The sequence below is a fragment of the Zophobas morio genome, unplaced genomic scaffold, assembly GCF_036711695.1.
Source record: "Zophobas morio isolate AGI-343-1 ecotype UQ-CSIRO unplaced genomic scaffold, CSIRO_AGI_Zmor_V1 ptg000046l, whole genome shotgun sequence".
NCBI lineage: Eukaryota > Metazoa > Arthropoda > Insecta > Coleoptera > Tenebrionidae > Zophobas > Zophobas morio.
The window spans coordinates 4,492,747-4,508,407 of NW_026972151.1; the positions used below are offsets into that span (position 1 = coordinate 4,492,747).

The following is a 15,661-nucleotide window of genomic DNA, read 5'->3' on the forward strand; positions in this document are numbered from 1 at the left end:
AGTTTCCGACAGCGAGGGAAGTACTGTCTAAACTCTTTAGACCAATTTTTTTTCAAAGTAGCACAAAAATTGATAAAAGTGCAAAATATGCACCTGTTATGTGAAAGGTGCAGCAGAAGGCAAATATATGCAATAGCATGATTCGTTCGCATATTAAATATCAAGACTTAGGTTAAGGTGATGTTATCGGTTTAGTTTTCAGTTAATTTACAGTAGATTTTGTTTCACAAAGACTAGACAACTAGTTGGAATCTGAACCCATTTTTTTTTTACTTCCCGAGCGTAAGCAAAGGAAGTATTGTAATCGAGTCCGTCGGCCGACTCTCTTCTTTTACGTTTTCTCGATCTTTCATGACCCCTAGAAGACGAAGAAATAGGTCTCCCATTTCCGTCTGTCTGTCCGTCTGTCCGTCTGTCCGTCTGTCCGTCTGTCCGTCTGTCCGTCTGTCCGTCCGTCTGTCCGTCCGTCTGCCGTCCCGGATTTTTATTAGACAGATAATCTCCGAAAGTACTCGACCGATTGTTGTAAAATTTTGTACTTATATTAAGAATATCATGTAGATGGTAAAACGCTAACCAAAATTTATCTAGTCATCCCCACCAGTAATGCGATGACGTCACTTCAAAATTGTACATAGTAAATGGGTTTTCAATTGTATAAAATAACATAGTCCTACACATGTAGTTTACAACTCTGAATCGACTTTTCACCCGAAACGTCCAGATTTTTGGAAAAAAAATCAAAATTATAAAACAACATTTTGAAATTTAATTTTTAATCTGCTAACCAGAATGCTTTGAAATGTCGCAGATGTTTTAAGGCTATAAAGAGCATAATAAATGTTTAGTCAAAATATATTTGCTTATCCCCTCCAAAAAATTGATGGCGTCAGCTCGAAAGTTTGCCGAATAAATCATATCTAAAATGTACAAAATATGATGAGTCTGTACTTGTCATTTATCATTCCATTCATATTTTTTGGATTTGCATATACAGAGTGACTCAAAAAAATTAATGAATGCGTAAATATATTTTATTGATTTAATCAGGAACTACAAAACGGAATGCTCTGACATCTTGCAGATGTTTTAAAGTTATAAAGAGCATAATAAATGTTTAGTCAAAATATATTTGCTTATCCCCTCCAAAAACTTGATGACGTCAGCTCGAAAATTTGCCGAATATTTCATATCTAAAATGTACAAAATATGATCAGTCTGTACTTGTGATCTATCACTCCATTAATATTTTTTGGATTTGCATATACAGGGTGATTCAAGAAAATAAATGAAAGCGTAAATTTATTTTACTGATTTACTCAGGAACTACAAAACCGAATGCTTCGAAATCTTGAAGATATTTTAAAATTATCATAAGCATGGTAAATTTTTGATCAAAATGTATTTGGTCGTCCCCCCTAAAAAATTTATGACGTCACCACAAAATTTTGTTGAATAAATCCTATCTAAAATGTACAAAATATGGTGAGTCTCTTCTTGTGATTTATCATTCCATTCAATTTTTTTCGATTTGCATATACAGGGTGACTCAAAAAAATTAGTGAATGCGTAAATTTATTTTATTGATTTAATCAGGAACTACAAAACCGAATGCTTTGAAATCTTGCAGATGTTTTAAGGTTATAAAGAGCATAATAAATTTTTAGTCAAAATATATTTGGTTATCTTCTACAAAAAACTGATGACGTCAGCTCAAAAGTTTGCCGAATAAATCGTATCTAAAATGTACAAAATATGATGAGTCTGTACTTGTGATTTATCATTCCATTCATATTTTTGGATTTGCATATGCAAGGTGACTCAAAAAATTAATGAAGGCGTGAATTTATTTTATCGATTTAATCAGGAATTACAAAACCGAATGCTTTGAAATCTTGGGAATATTTTAAAGTTATTATAAGCATGGTAAACTTTTGTTCAAAATGTATTTGTTCATCCCTCCTAAAAAAATTGATGACATCACCCTTAAATTTTGTTGAATAAATCCTATCTAAAATGCAAAAAATATGATGAGTTTGTACTTGTGATTTATCATTCCATTCATATTTTTTAGATTTTCTTAAGAGGTGGTTCAAAAAAATTAATGAAGTCAATTTATTTTATTGATTAAATTAATGGCAACACTTATTATTAGTATTACACCCCAACCAACCCAATTTGGTAGACACAAAATTTGTTAAAGGAAAAACTCGGTTGAAACATAAGGGTAGCACGATTATTTACATCGACTTTAACATTACAGACCTGCATTTGTTTTATGCGCTCACTTGGTTCCGCGAATGTGAAATAGACATGTTTATAATCAACCAATTGTGAATTTCACCGTCAAGAATTAAAATAAAACCCAATGTTTTATATAATAAGCGGAAGTCGAAGCAATAAAACCGATGGTCGTTTTGTTTACAGTTTCTCTGTTTGACTCTCACGTATGCTGTTACGCTTGTCATCTTAAATTAAGAATGTTTATACATAAACGATTTTCAGTTGCCTTTCATATTACTAGACAGCGGATTTTTGTCGGGCCACGTCACGTTTAATCGGTGCTAATTCCATAAATATAATTAACGATTTATTAATCAAACGGCTAAGTAAATGAGAACGGGAATTAACAGCAGAGTGCAACGAAACAGCTTTATTCTAATCTCAAATAAACGAAGTGCAGTCCGCAATCGCAATAAATTCGCATCCCGTACGAGCCGTACCGAGTTTGGCCTTGCCTAGCCCGACAAAAATCCGCTCTCTAGATATTACACACCGGCGCCGTATACCTGAGTAAATTGTTTCGTTATTTTATTGATTATAAGAAATCAATATTCAAAACGACCCAATTCATTTTCCCGAAAATTTGGGAATACAATAATTTTATTCTTAGTATCACTACATCTATCCCAACTGATATACGTGTCCTTGCAAAAATGTTGATGACGTCATCGCAATTTTTTTTTAAATTCCCACTACAAAAATGTAATGAGAAAAAAAAACACAATAGGCATGCAGTCGTCAAGTTTCCGACAGCGAGGGAAGTACTGTCTAAACTCTTTAGACCAATTTTTTTACAATTACTTTGATATGCTATTAGTGTCTGGAACTTATAAAATTGTAGAAAAAATGACTTATTTTGCTCTAATAAAATCGCAAATATGCTCAAAATCACACTAATACAGTGTTAGTCACGAGAGAATTACTTCTGAAAATTATTTTTACGCAACCAAAATACGAATACCGTGTACCACTTGATACTAACTGAATTTAAAATGAAATGCTTAATCCATGATTGCTTTGAGTTTGGCAATCTCATTTTGACAATTGTGGAAAAGGAGGTTACGCGAGTGTCCATGGTGGTACCGCAGCCAGTCGGAAATCTCCTCCGGCGCCGCTAATAAATTTGTCAGTGTGCCTCTTGATCTTTTGCAACCGATTAATCACGAGAAAATTATTTCTTCAAATTCCTGACGCAGAAATGGCGAATTAACACATTCACATTAGCGACGAACAACATTGGTAGAGCACTTACGGCTTCAGTATAGCCCAGATTGATCTGACCGTATGTCGTCGATCCAATGGGGCTCTAGAGCCGAGTCAACGATGAAAAAAAATGTTAAAAATTAATTAACGTCAAAGTGACACTGCCAAAGTCAAAGCAATCATGGATTAGGCATTTCTTTTTAAATTTAGATAATATCAAGTGGTACAGGGTATTAGTATTTTGGGTTGCGTAAAAATAATTTTCAGAAGTAATTTTCTCGTGACTAACCCTGTATATATTAGGCCTGACTGTGCCGACTATAGTTTTAAAATTCACATTAAAGTAAGTCATGGACATTCTTTGAAGTGTTTACTATGATATTTCAAAAAAAAAAAAAACTAGATTTATAAAACGTCATAATTTTGGTTTAAAACTGATCATGTTTGAAGCTTTATTTTATCCGTTCCAATTGCTGTCTCTTACTGCGGTCTCTCTCGGATCGGGGTATAACACCCACCGAACGTTGTTGGACCGATGGGATAATAATTTATTACTTCCGACATCTTTTCGGTGACAAATTTAATCTTTGCATAAATTTACTTCAGTGTAGTTAGCAAACTCGTTGTGACCACTGAAATATATAAAGAGTACATTTTGAAATGGGACGAAAGTCTAAGATTCCACTTTCAAAGCCACGAAAAAGTGGAAAAAACTTTTATCAGAATTGTTATGTCAAAAACGTACTAAAACTACAGACAAAAAATGCAGTTTAATCATCATTCGATTAGTTTTGCTATTATTATGCTTTTATTCCCTAATTTCTGTACATATAAATATTATTGTTTTTTAGACCCGCCGCTGTTTTTATAAACTTACATCAAGTGTAAGCCAATGTTACTAATAGAAATTTTATTATTGTTACTTTATATGATCACCAATCCTATTGCTTCTCGGCTTTTTGTGAAAGTGTATTACTTGAAAGAATTTTATTTTGTTGAATAAAATATTACCATAAACCTTATAATTAGCCGGATAACCATTCAGTATACACAGGTAGTTTCTATACCTCTTTAGTTTGAACTTAGCCGATACTAACCAGATAGGGAACCAGTTATAATTGAAATATGTAAACCAAATAATTGAAGTACTTAGTTTTAAGTAAAACAATTGGGTACATTTATAAATACGCATAAATAAAAACGAAACAAATTATTGGTTTCTAGTTTATTTTATTATTTGCATTACATCATGACATATAGGTACCAACTGATGCAGAAATTGGTGATTTTCTTGTTGCATTTCAGTATAGGGACACACTCAGTAGAACCATTTGGACACTTAAAATTGATTTTGTTTTACTTGCCACAAATCTTTTTAAGTGTTGCGAAAGGGATTATTTTGTGTCCGAAAAATAACTGCATTTATAATTTTTCGGCTGAGTGCTTTTTTTGTCGTAAATCAATCAGTTTCCCAATTCGATTATAATTGCTTGGACTTACTATTTGTTGTCTTAATTTTTAGAAGTTCCTTTTTGTACACATTCAGATTTTTATTTCTTATTCATTTCTTGTGGTCATTTTTATAAATTAGTATATGAAAATTGAAATGTTGACCAACGAAAATCGAACAATAATACACGACAAGCGGGTGCCGAATTGTTACCAGAGATTATGGGTGTCATAAATTACACCCCAGCTTTCCTGAGTTTCAACCAGCTTACCACTACTTCTCGTTTTTATTTTTCTACACGCAAACTTCTTGTGAAGACAATAACACGGCAAAATTAAAAATCAGATAGTTTTCTTTTAGTAAACATCCCCTTAATGCAAAAAATAACGGATATGCAAATTTCATAAAATCCGCTCTCTAGTCACGAATTTCACTAACTTTGTAAAACTATTTGTGATAATGTCAAACCTTCATATTGGAAAACGTTGGGACTATGTAATAAGCGAGGCAATGTAATAAATTGTTGTACGACAATACATAAAATCTGTTAAATAAGTAACAAACACTCGCATTGGGCCTAAAGTAGTGATTAGTGTGATTTTTAAAATCATTGTTTTTCAACAGTTACATATTTTTAATATGTGGGTATTGAATGATGCATGCAACTTAATAGGTTGGTTACATATTTTAAAACAGTGTAATGTGAGAAAGTGTAATAGCGAACAAAGTTTAGATGCCGGAAGAATGTATAATAAGAAAAGAGAGAAATTAGAAATAAACAAGTGCCAAACCCAAACGTGATAAAGAAAGTTAAACTGTAAAGTTACCGATTTAAAAATTATGTTAAAATTCTGTGAGGAACGGGAGAATGCAAAAGTCTGTACCTAGCACCAGCTGTTCTAAAGGGATAAATATAATCTCATGTTGAGTTGTGGGAAATATACAGCAGGGTTGGGTAGTTAGGTACAGCATGGCTACCGATATTTGAAGGCGACTCTACCAATCTCTATTCGCCTTAAGGGCTTTTACTAGCGGGATAACCGCCCACTGCAATAAACGGTCGGAGACATCAATGTTTCTTTACATGCGAGGGACTCGGTGCCGTACGCGAAAAATTTCTAAACTTCTTTAAACACAGTCTTGATGAATCCATTTACAGCGGGGTTAAACAATAGATCATCCTAAGTGCATCATCCGCAGTGAAGTCACCTCCAAATAACAGTAGCCAGGCTTTACTACAAGTAAAGTTCGACTATCGCTATTTGGAGGTGACTTCATTGGGGATTAAAGCTTAGTTAGCACTTGGAATGATTTATTACTTAGACCCTGTTGTAAATGTGTCCATCAAGACATGGCCATTGTCCGGATTACTATTTCAATGAAAAGAAACGGTAAGCTGCGGGCCACGCTGGTCCGGTCCTACCCTGCAGATCGTCGTCTTGATGGAGACATTTACAACAGGGTCTAAGCAATAACTCAAACCAAGTGCTAATTAGTCGTTAATCGCCAGTGAAGTCACCTTCAAATACCGATAGTTGAACTTTAACAAGTTGCATATCTCTTAAAATAGAAATTTCCTTGAGGTGTGGTGGAGCCTTAAGTATCAAGTAACCAGGTAAAGTGGCCGTCAAATTAGACCGAATGCTGCCTGGGGCATGGTCGTGCTGCCAGTCATTGAAGTGATTAGGATGGTTGTAATTTTTATTACTCTCCACTATTTGGGCATAGCATATCTCTTATTTAAGTACCAACTGAATTGTACGCGGCATTCGGCCCAAATTTATGGCATCTATAAGCTGTGGTTAGGGGTTTATTGTGCGCTTGAGGCGTTAAGCTTATTCTGACAGCTACTATACATACAGTTGACCGAATTGCGGTATATTTTCGTTCGGGGATGGGGCGCAGGGCACAAATACGCCAGTAGTACCTGTATAATCTTGGTAATTATAAGGGTCAGTTAATCCCTAAGCACTAAGGCACCGGGCACCGCTCAAAGTAGGTTCACTAGACTTAAGAAATGAGTAAATTGAAATTTTTTCAAGAAAAATCAACTACGAAAAATACATCCCAGCTTATCTTGCAAGTACATTTTGTAAATGCAAAAAATTTAATTTATTCTCAATTTTCTGAGCGTGGGCTTTTGGCGACAAACCATAGTAACTCGCATTTCCATTGGGTCGAAAAACCGTGTTTTCAACCTGACAAATCATAGTTGGGATCATATAAACCAATTCATTTTTTGACATTATAAAAAAATGGGTTCATTTGCCAACAATTCTTTCGTAGAAAGGCACAGGCATGCTAAGTTGTGTATTTTGGGTTGATGTTATTGAGTTAATTACATCATATTTGACTTTAGAAACAGGTGCGATAAAATAAAATGTGTGGGACTTGGCGTGGAATACAAAAATACCCAGTCGGAAGTTGGCAGATGGATACGAAATCTATTTGGTTTAATTTTCTTTCTTTTTGGACGCTTTGAAAAATATTCAAACTGATTTCTATATAAAAATAAATTCCGTGTATAAAAACGGAAAACGATATATTGCAAAATATGTATTTGGTAGATATAGATTATAAAATCTAAAATTGTTCAATTCAAAAGGAATGAAATTTCAAGGTATAATTTTGTGGAATGTGTCAGCTACAAATTTGCTAATATTATGTCTTAATTGTAGATAATAAGATAATGCTAATGTGAATATTTTAGTTTAGTTTACGGTGATTTCATTTCACAACTTCAGAAATTATATCATTCGGAGCCGCATAGATCAATAACAAATAAAGCTAAAATTGTTTTAATTTGTAGGTAAGCGCAGAAAAATGTTGCTTCTCCGGTGGGAACAGTTGTGTCTAAAGGGTTCTTGGAAGGTATTCATTCGAAATCTGGGAAAGGATAAGTATTACTGAGAATGGTGAACAAAAGATAGGTTTTGCGACATGCATGTGGACGAAGAGAAAGTTTCGGGGTGATACTGGGAGTAATTAAATACACATCACATACAAATTTACAAATCCTATACAATTTCGTGGGACTTGCCAGCCCGCACAAATTTACCAACTAAGTAATAAGTATTAACTAGTGATTATACAAATCTATGGAAATATGTGATATATAGGTCGTTTTTCAATAAATATGTAAAAAGAACAAAAAGTAAAGTAGATGAAGTTATTTGAAAATTGATATAAATAGCATGTCCAAGTTATTTACCAAATTTGTATTAGTAACATTGTAACATTCTGCACCTGTAGAACCCCTACTCTTTTCCTAGCACCCCCACTTTACTTGTACAAACAACCCCTACTCTCCTTCTATAAACTTTTTCCAATATTTTAAGTACTATTTGCTTAGATTAGATTTGTTGAAGCCAAAGTTACATTAGAATTGTTTTTTTTTTATTTTTAATGACTCCCAAGTGGCTTTAGCCCAGTTTTTATAACTTTTTATTATTTAATTTAATTTAATTTGTGTAAAAATGAGTGTTAAATTACCAAATTTGTTTTCTCCATTAAAAGCATTATTCAAGGTTGCAACAGAATATGAGGACTTAATGTGTTAGATAGTTTGATGGGAAAAAATTCTCTTTCTACGAAAACAATAACAAAAGCACTTCATTCCCTTTCAAGTGTGTTTCACGATGTTCGTGTCGATAGTTCTAAGTTTTATCACTCCAAACACTTGCCTTGATGTGTAACCAATCAACATCTCCTTTGATAAATTACACAATCTCCATATATGTTAATGGTCAGAAACATGGCATAGAAAAAAGTAATTGCGTCATTTCAATACCGTTTGAGACTAATTACGTCCACATTAGCGAGATTCATGCAGCAAAACTGAGTCGAAGATCATTTAATATTTCGCACCCTGTGGAATATTTAGCAGTAATAGATAGTCCTAGTGTGACCGATTTAGGACAAGATTTCTTACACGACCAAGATGTATCTAATTTGATGATTTTAACAACCAGCATAAAAACAATAAAAGCACACACATTTACAAATGATAAGCTCAAGACCGTGACACTAACAGAAAACCCAACTGAAGAACTAGAAAACGAAGCATTTTTTAACATGTCTGGATTACATGATGTAGACTTAAGTTATAACAACTTGTCCGTCTTCAACACTGAAACATTTTCGATGGTACCTCTGCTGGAAAATTTGCGTTTGTCCAATAACAAAATCACTCATTTAGTGAAACGGTCTTTTAGCTTCGTGCAAAAAGATCACTTCAGTGTGAGCTTAGGAATGAACAGAATTGCGTTTATAGATGAAGATGTTTTTGAGGGACTGAACAGAAGCAGTTTTGTAATCGACCTTAGTTCCAATTTACTGACGTCATTTTCGGTAAATATTTTTCGCACGCATCACTTTCAAGAGGTGGATCTTAGAAGCAACAAATTGAAGAGTTTAAGTGGTGATTTTACTGCACATAACTTTAAGATCGAGTTGTTACAAATTCGAAATAACTTTGATTCGAAAAATTTGAAAAAGTTTGCTGTTTGGGCGCTGCTAAACAAGATTGAGGTGGATTTCTTGAATTTTTCAAAGTCTGGGCAAAGTGGTTGTTTTCAGCAAAACTTTTTGATGGTTTTTATGTTATTTATGTTTCGGTGCTTGGGATTGCTTTTACACACGAATATTTAAAACTTAAGTTAATGTTAAATTTGTTAATAGGTAACTGAAAAAAAACTTTTTTTTTTCAATTTTTCAAGTGTTTCGATTTTACAATATTTGTTTTTTTCAATTTTTAGATTTTTTAGTCTTGCAAGTTTTCGTTTCTCATTCTTCAACTTTCCGATTTTTCAATTTTTCATTTCTTTAATTTATTCATTTTCTCTTTTTCAATTTAAAATTGATCACTTTCCCAAATTTTCGATTTTTTTTTCAATTGTGAAATTTTTTAATGGATCAATATACAATTTTTCGTTTTTTGAAATTTTCGATTTTCCAGTTTCTTGATTTTTGAATTTTTTGAATTTGAATTTTACAATTTTGTAACTTTTAGATTTTTCTATAGTTCTATCTTTTGTTTTTCGTTTCTTCAGCAACTCGATTTGCAATGTGCCTAGTTTTCAATTTTAAATTTATCAATTTTTCTGTTTTTAGATTTCTGAAGTTTTTAATTTCTCGATTTTTAATTAAGTGTTTAGTTTCTCGGCTTTTAATTTTTGAATTTTTCAATTTTACAATTTTTTGTTTTTGCAGTTTTTCGATCTTCAATTTTAGATCATGTATTCAGTATTGCAATTTTCCGTTTCGCATTCTTCATCTTTTGGAATTTTCAATTTTTCGTTTCTTTAATTTTTCCATTTGTAATTTCCTTAGTTTTCAATTTTAAATTTTAAATTTTTGAATATTATCGATGTTTTAATGTTAGCAATTTTTCAATTTTTCAATTGTTCTTTTAAGTTTATCAAAATGTATTTCAATTGTTGGGGTTTTCAATATTTCGATTTTTCAAATTCTAGATTTATAATTTTTCGATTGCCTGGTTTCTAATTTTTGGATTTTTAAAAATCTCTATTCAAAGGTTCATTAATTATTTGGTAGTTACTTTTTCAGTTTTCAATTTTCGGATTTTTCGGTTTTGCAAATTGTCATTCGCATCCTTAACTATCTGATTTTTAAAATTTTTCTTTTTCTTCAATTTTTTTATTTGAGATTTTTCCATTTTTTGATTTTTGGATTTTTTGATTTTTGAATTTTACAGTTTTGTAAATTTTAAATTTCGCAATTATTCTACAATTTGTTCTACGATATTTCAATTTTTCACTCCTTCAATTATTCGATTTGCATTTTTGCTAGTTTTCAACTTTAAATTTATCAATTTTTCAAATTTTAGATTTGAAAATTTTTCAATTCCTCGATTTTGAAAGTAGTGTGTGAACTTTTCAGCCTTTCCATTTTACAATTTGTGATTTTTTCAATTTTGCCATTTTTCAACTTTTGAATTTTCAGCTTTTTGATGTTCCAATTTATCAGTTTTTCATGTCTCGTTTTTTCCTATGTTTTTCAATTTTTCGTTTTTTTAGTTTTTTCATTCGCACTTTTCCTAGTTTTCCATTTTAAATTGATCATTTTCTCAAATTTTCCAATTTTCTTTGAATTGTTAAATTTTTCAATGTATCAATTTACAATTTTTCGTTGTGTGAATTTTGTGATTTTCCAATTTCTTGATTTTTCAATTTTTTGATTTTTTTATTTTTGATGATTCAGTTCTGCAATTTTCCTTTGCGTTCTTCAACTTTTGGATTTTTAAATTTTTAGTTTCTACAATTTTGAAAGAATACCAGGCGCTGTTGTTGTGTGTGTATTTTCAAAGATTTGTAGAGCATCTCAGAGGCCCCTTCTGTTTTTTTATGAATCTTAAAGAATATCAGGCTACCCATTTGTCTCTTTTTACAAATGTTAAAAAAATTTCAGAGGTTCATTGTATGTTTTTTTCAAGAATTTTAAAAAATCTCAGGGGCCCCTTTGATCTTTATCTTTCTTTTAAAAAAACATAACAAAGTTATTTCTAAAAATTTCAAATTCTGCTAGTGTTAATAACAAAAATGTGGAGTCCCTTAGTAAGCTTAAATTTGCCGTTTATAAAAACAAAATAATCTAAAACACCATAATGCACATCTGATTCTTAGAACCTTCGTTACTTTGAGATAAGCAATCGGGTGTTCAGGGTTGTAAATTACCATTATCATAATCCTAAACGATTGAGGATTTCCAATAGACACTTTTGCAAACATTCTGCACCTGTACCTACCCCTACTCTTTTTCTATCACTCATACTTTCCTTGTACAACCCCTACTCTCCTTCTACAACCCCTATAAAAACGGAAAAATTTACATGTAAAATTCATAGTTCCATTAGTCGTCGAGAACACAGCTTCTTCAGACAGTTCAGAATGGCAAATTCGCTGCAGTTGTTTACTCCGGCAAAAATCACGGACTCCTGGTGTTTGGTTTGCTGCCACGCCGAGGTCTCTCGTCGGGCAACGTTGTATTGGGGAAATCAAGGACCCATTTGCGACGGCTGCTACAAAAAAATACATCTTCAAGCAGCAGCCACTGATGCACACAACACACAACCACATCATCGGTAAGTAAAATTTAAGTTTCCTAGTTTCCGATCTAATTCCTTTGGTTTAGTTCTAGAATGGAAAATTCCCTGGAGTTACCCACTCCTAGGAAACTCACCGACGACAAAAGGTGGTGCTCACTGTGCTGCGACGCCGAGGTCCCTCAACGCGCAACCCTGGAGTGTCCAAAATACGGACCTCTTTGCCGCCGCTGCTACAAAAATATCTGGGAGTTGTGGGAAGAGTGCAAGTGGATCGGACGTCGATAACTGTTGCCGATTATTATTATTGGAAATGTCCTATGTCTATTGTGTTTTTTTATCATAAAATTTTGTTTAGTTAATTATTATTTATTATTATATATTTTTTTTGTAAATAAATAGCCAAAAACAAAAAAAAAACTATTTCTTTGTCTTACACATTTATTTTATTTTTAATGCAATGATCACATGTGTGAACAGTTTAGGATTATAAGAAAGATAACGAACAAGTTATTGTTATTATACTCGTAATATTTAATGATCAAAGAACCCTAGAAAGCATGTGACCGATTTGCGGTAAAAATTTTGTTTAAGCTCTCTCCACACAGTCGTTAAAAGATGTCAAAATAAGGCAAAACACTGAATCATTTTGCGCCTTCATTTTAACAGTTGAAGAGCAAGGCCATACATGTACATGCTCATGACATAAAAACGTTTAAGGAAGTGTTTTGAATTAAAAACTAAAGTGCGTAAAACAAGAGTCCATTTTCAGCGAAAACTGTAACTCGGTCTGCTTTTAAAAAATATCGAGTTGACAGAGAATTTTTTTATGCTTTAGGCTCCGTTCTTAGTTTTCTTCTAAAATTTTACTTCTTTTAGTACAAAAACTGCAATGCATTTGGGGCGAATTTTGGTAAGTTAGATAACCCAAAATATTAGCTTAGGCGGTAAGCTGTAATTTATGGCCCACACAATGGAGCATCTTTTAAATACCTCACTTTACGTTTTGTGTGTTTGGTAAAGAGAGTGCTGATATTCCTGCCTCTGTACACTGAACTTCTACATTTACATACAGCGTGTTATTGAAAGGTACGTACAAAATAAAATCGGCAATTGGTCTCGAAGTATGGGTGCTAAAACTTAAACAAAGTTCAGGTAAAAGTGTTCTCCTTCTAGAGATAAAAATTATTAAAATTTAGGCCCAAATTCGTTGTACGCCTCTGATAAAAAGATCATATCTCGTTTCTATAGCAACATTTAGTCTTGATAAAAGTTTCATAGTTACAGTTGCTAGGATTTACTCAAATAAATTAATGTTACCTTTTTATCCTTCAGTAGCGTCTAAAAAGGTTGGATAAGGGTTAATATTCTCCTTATAATTTTGATAACACAAAATAAGTTTTTCAGACTTCTTAGGTTTCGCAACGAACTGTCCATTTTGTTGTACGTACCTTTCAATAACACCCTGTATTAAACAGTTACAAAAGAAAATATAAATGTAAATACTGTAATATGTAAATAATAATCAAAAGTATATATAATGAAAACGAAGCAATCAATAAAATCATTTTAATAATAATAAAATAAAAATTATAAAAATTATAAAAAAAGCAAAGACTCCCTCAACGCAGAAAATTCAACAGTTCATACTTATTGTCAAAAAAACTTAAAATTTTTCTATAAACCTTTTTTCAACATATTTCGGAGTTGTTGATTTCGACTCCACGGCGAGTGAATAGCATGGCATTTAAATAAAGTTTTTCTAATTCAATTGCCATATGTTTATATCGGAAGTCATCATCTCTTTCAATCAAAATATAATCTAAATCTACGTCAGTGTAGATGATAATTGATAAAATAACACCGTTTTCCCCAGTTAACAGTTAACCCAGCACCTGATACATATACTTAGTTGTGGTTAGGGTTCAAATGAATTGTATTATCTTCATTTATTGTACAATAATTAATGATTTTATTTTTAATAGCTTCTTTAATATTCGCAAGCCGCATATGAATATTTAATCTCTGCAATTGAACCAGAATTTATTGACCCATCTGGAGAAGCTCTTAAAAATTGGCAATTAGATATTTGTATAGACTTGTTTGTAAGGTTCGGTTAAAACACTATTTGCCAAAGTAGAAAATAAAATCCCACCTAACTGCCCAGTTTGGTATCCCTTTTAAGATTTTCATTTTTTTTTTTATACAAAAGACTAAGCTGAATTGTTTTTCTAATTTTAGAACAATAATTACGAAATATCTATATTCCATTTTTTCTTTAAAATAATGTTCACCATATTGTTTTGCAGCCCGAACTTTTTTATACACTACTAGCCCCGTCGTTTATAATTTCCTCATACTTACACAATATTTTCATTACTTTCTAGAATATTTCTTTACATTTTAGATTTTAAGCTGGCATTATATATTGTAAAACTTATTCTTTATTTTTACCGGAAAACCCAAAGGATTGACGACACTAATAACTAAGTACTCGTAATCCAATGATCAGGGAATGCTTGATATTGTATAATGACTTTTGCGAAAGCTGAGGTAATTATCAAATTTATTATTGTTACAATATTTCGTAAGGGTGTGTTTGTCTAAGTGTAGAGACTGGAAAATATGCAGCAAAATTTTGGCAAATATGATCATATGTTATGCATCAAATTTAAGCAAATATGCAGTAACATTCTTAATATATGCAGAGATATGCAGTTGCATATGCTCCAAAAATAAAAAAAAGCGTAATAACTAATAACCGAACTAAATTTATTTACAAATTACAAAAACAGGTTTCCCGAGCTTACATTTTATTACAAAAAATACATAAATCACATTGCAAAGTGGTTAATTGCATCTCAATAACACATATATCAGGTTTTTTCAGATAATATTCTTATACTAAAAAATAAATACAGGGTGTCTCAGAAATAAGTACATTAATTTTAATCAGTTATAGAGCTCATTGAACTCAACAACTTTTTTAAGTAGAGTTTTGTCAAGAACTTTTTAATTGTCAAGTTAAAAATTGTTAAAGTTATATCCCAATTAAGGTTACCCGCCCATGGATCCTTAGTCACCCATGGACACTAATAAATTATTATAATTAATAATGTATTACTAATGTCAAAAACAGTTACTAGGATACGTATTTTCCTAATCGTGTCAATGTGACAAACATTTAGAGAGAAATTGAAAATCCTGCTCCCTAATGGCGTACGGAATTTCATCGGCCCAAATGTGGGTGTTGAACACCTTCCCTCGTGTAACCGACCTCATCAGTTGATGGTATAAGAGATACAAAATTTGCTTGTTCGTTTATTTTTCTATTAACCCACTTACAAAAGTTTTGCCTACGTGGTAAGTCTGTTAGTTTCAATAACTGAACTTTCTGGTCCTGAAAGGGGTACATTAGTTCTCTGAGTATCCTCCAAATACTACTCTCCGATACATCACACTAGACAGTGATACGTGCTAGTGCCCGGTCGAGCTTCGACACTTTTCAAAACGGCCTCTTCAATATTAGCAATTCTATTACTACGTAACTTACCCCAATCCTGACGTGCAGGTTTACAAGATCCGTACTCTCGAAAATGCTTCAACGTTCTTAAAACTGCGCACATTTGGCAGACGACGATTTGGGAGGTTATCTGAAAAAA

At 32.3% G+C, this 15,661-nt stretch overlaps 1 protein-coding gene across 2 annotated transcripts; it reads left to right on the top strand.

Moving 5' to 3' along the window:
• Nucleotides 1-11,820: 11,820 nt before the first annotated feature.
• LOC135141948 (uncharacterized) lies at nucleotides 11,821-12,312 on the top strand. 2 transcript variants are annotated; one of them, XM_064073561.1, is made up of 2 exons: nucleotides 11,821-12,038; nucleotides 12,089-12,312. In XM_064073561.1, exons 1-2 carry the CDS (start codon nucleotides 11,845-11,847, stop codon nucleotides 12,285-12,287), a joined length of 393 nt encoding a protein of 130 aa, XP_063929631.1. In that variant the 5' UTR covers nucleotides 11,821-11,844; the 3' UTR covers nucleotides 12,288-12,312. The 2 variants fall into 2 exon arrangements, with proteins under 2 accessions (XP_063929631.1, XP_063929632.1); XM_064073562.1 differs by having other exon boundaries at nucleotides 12,095-12,312.
• Nucleotides 12,313-15,661: the final 3,349 nt, after the last annotated feature.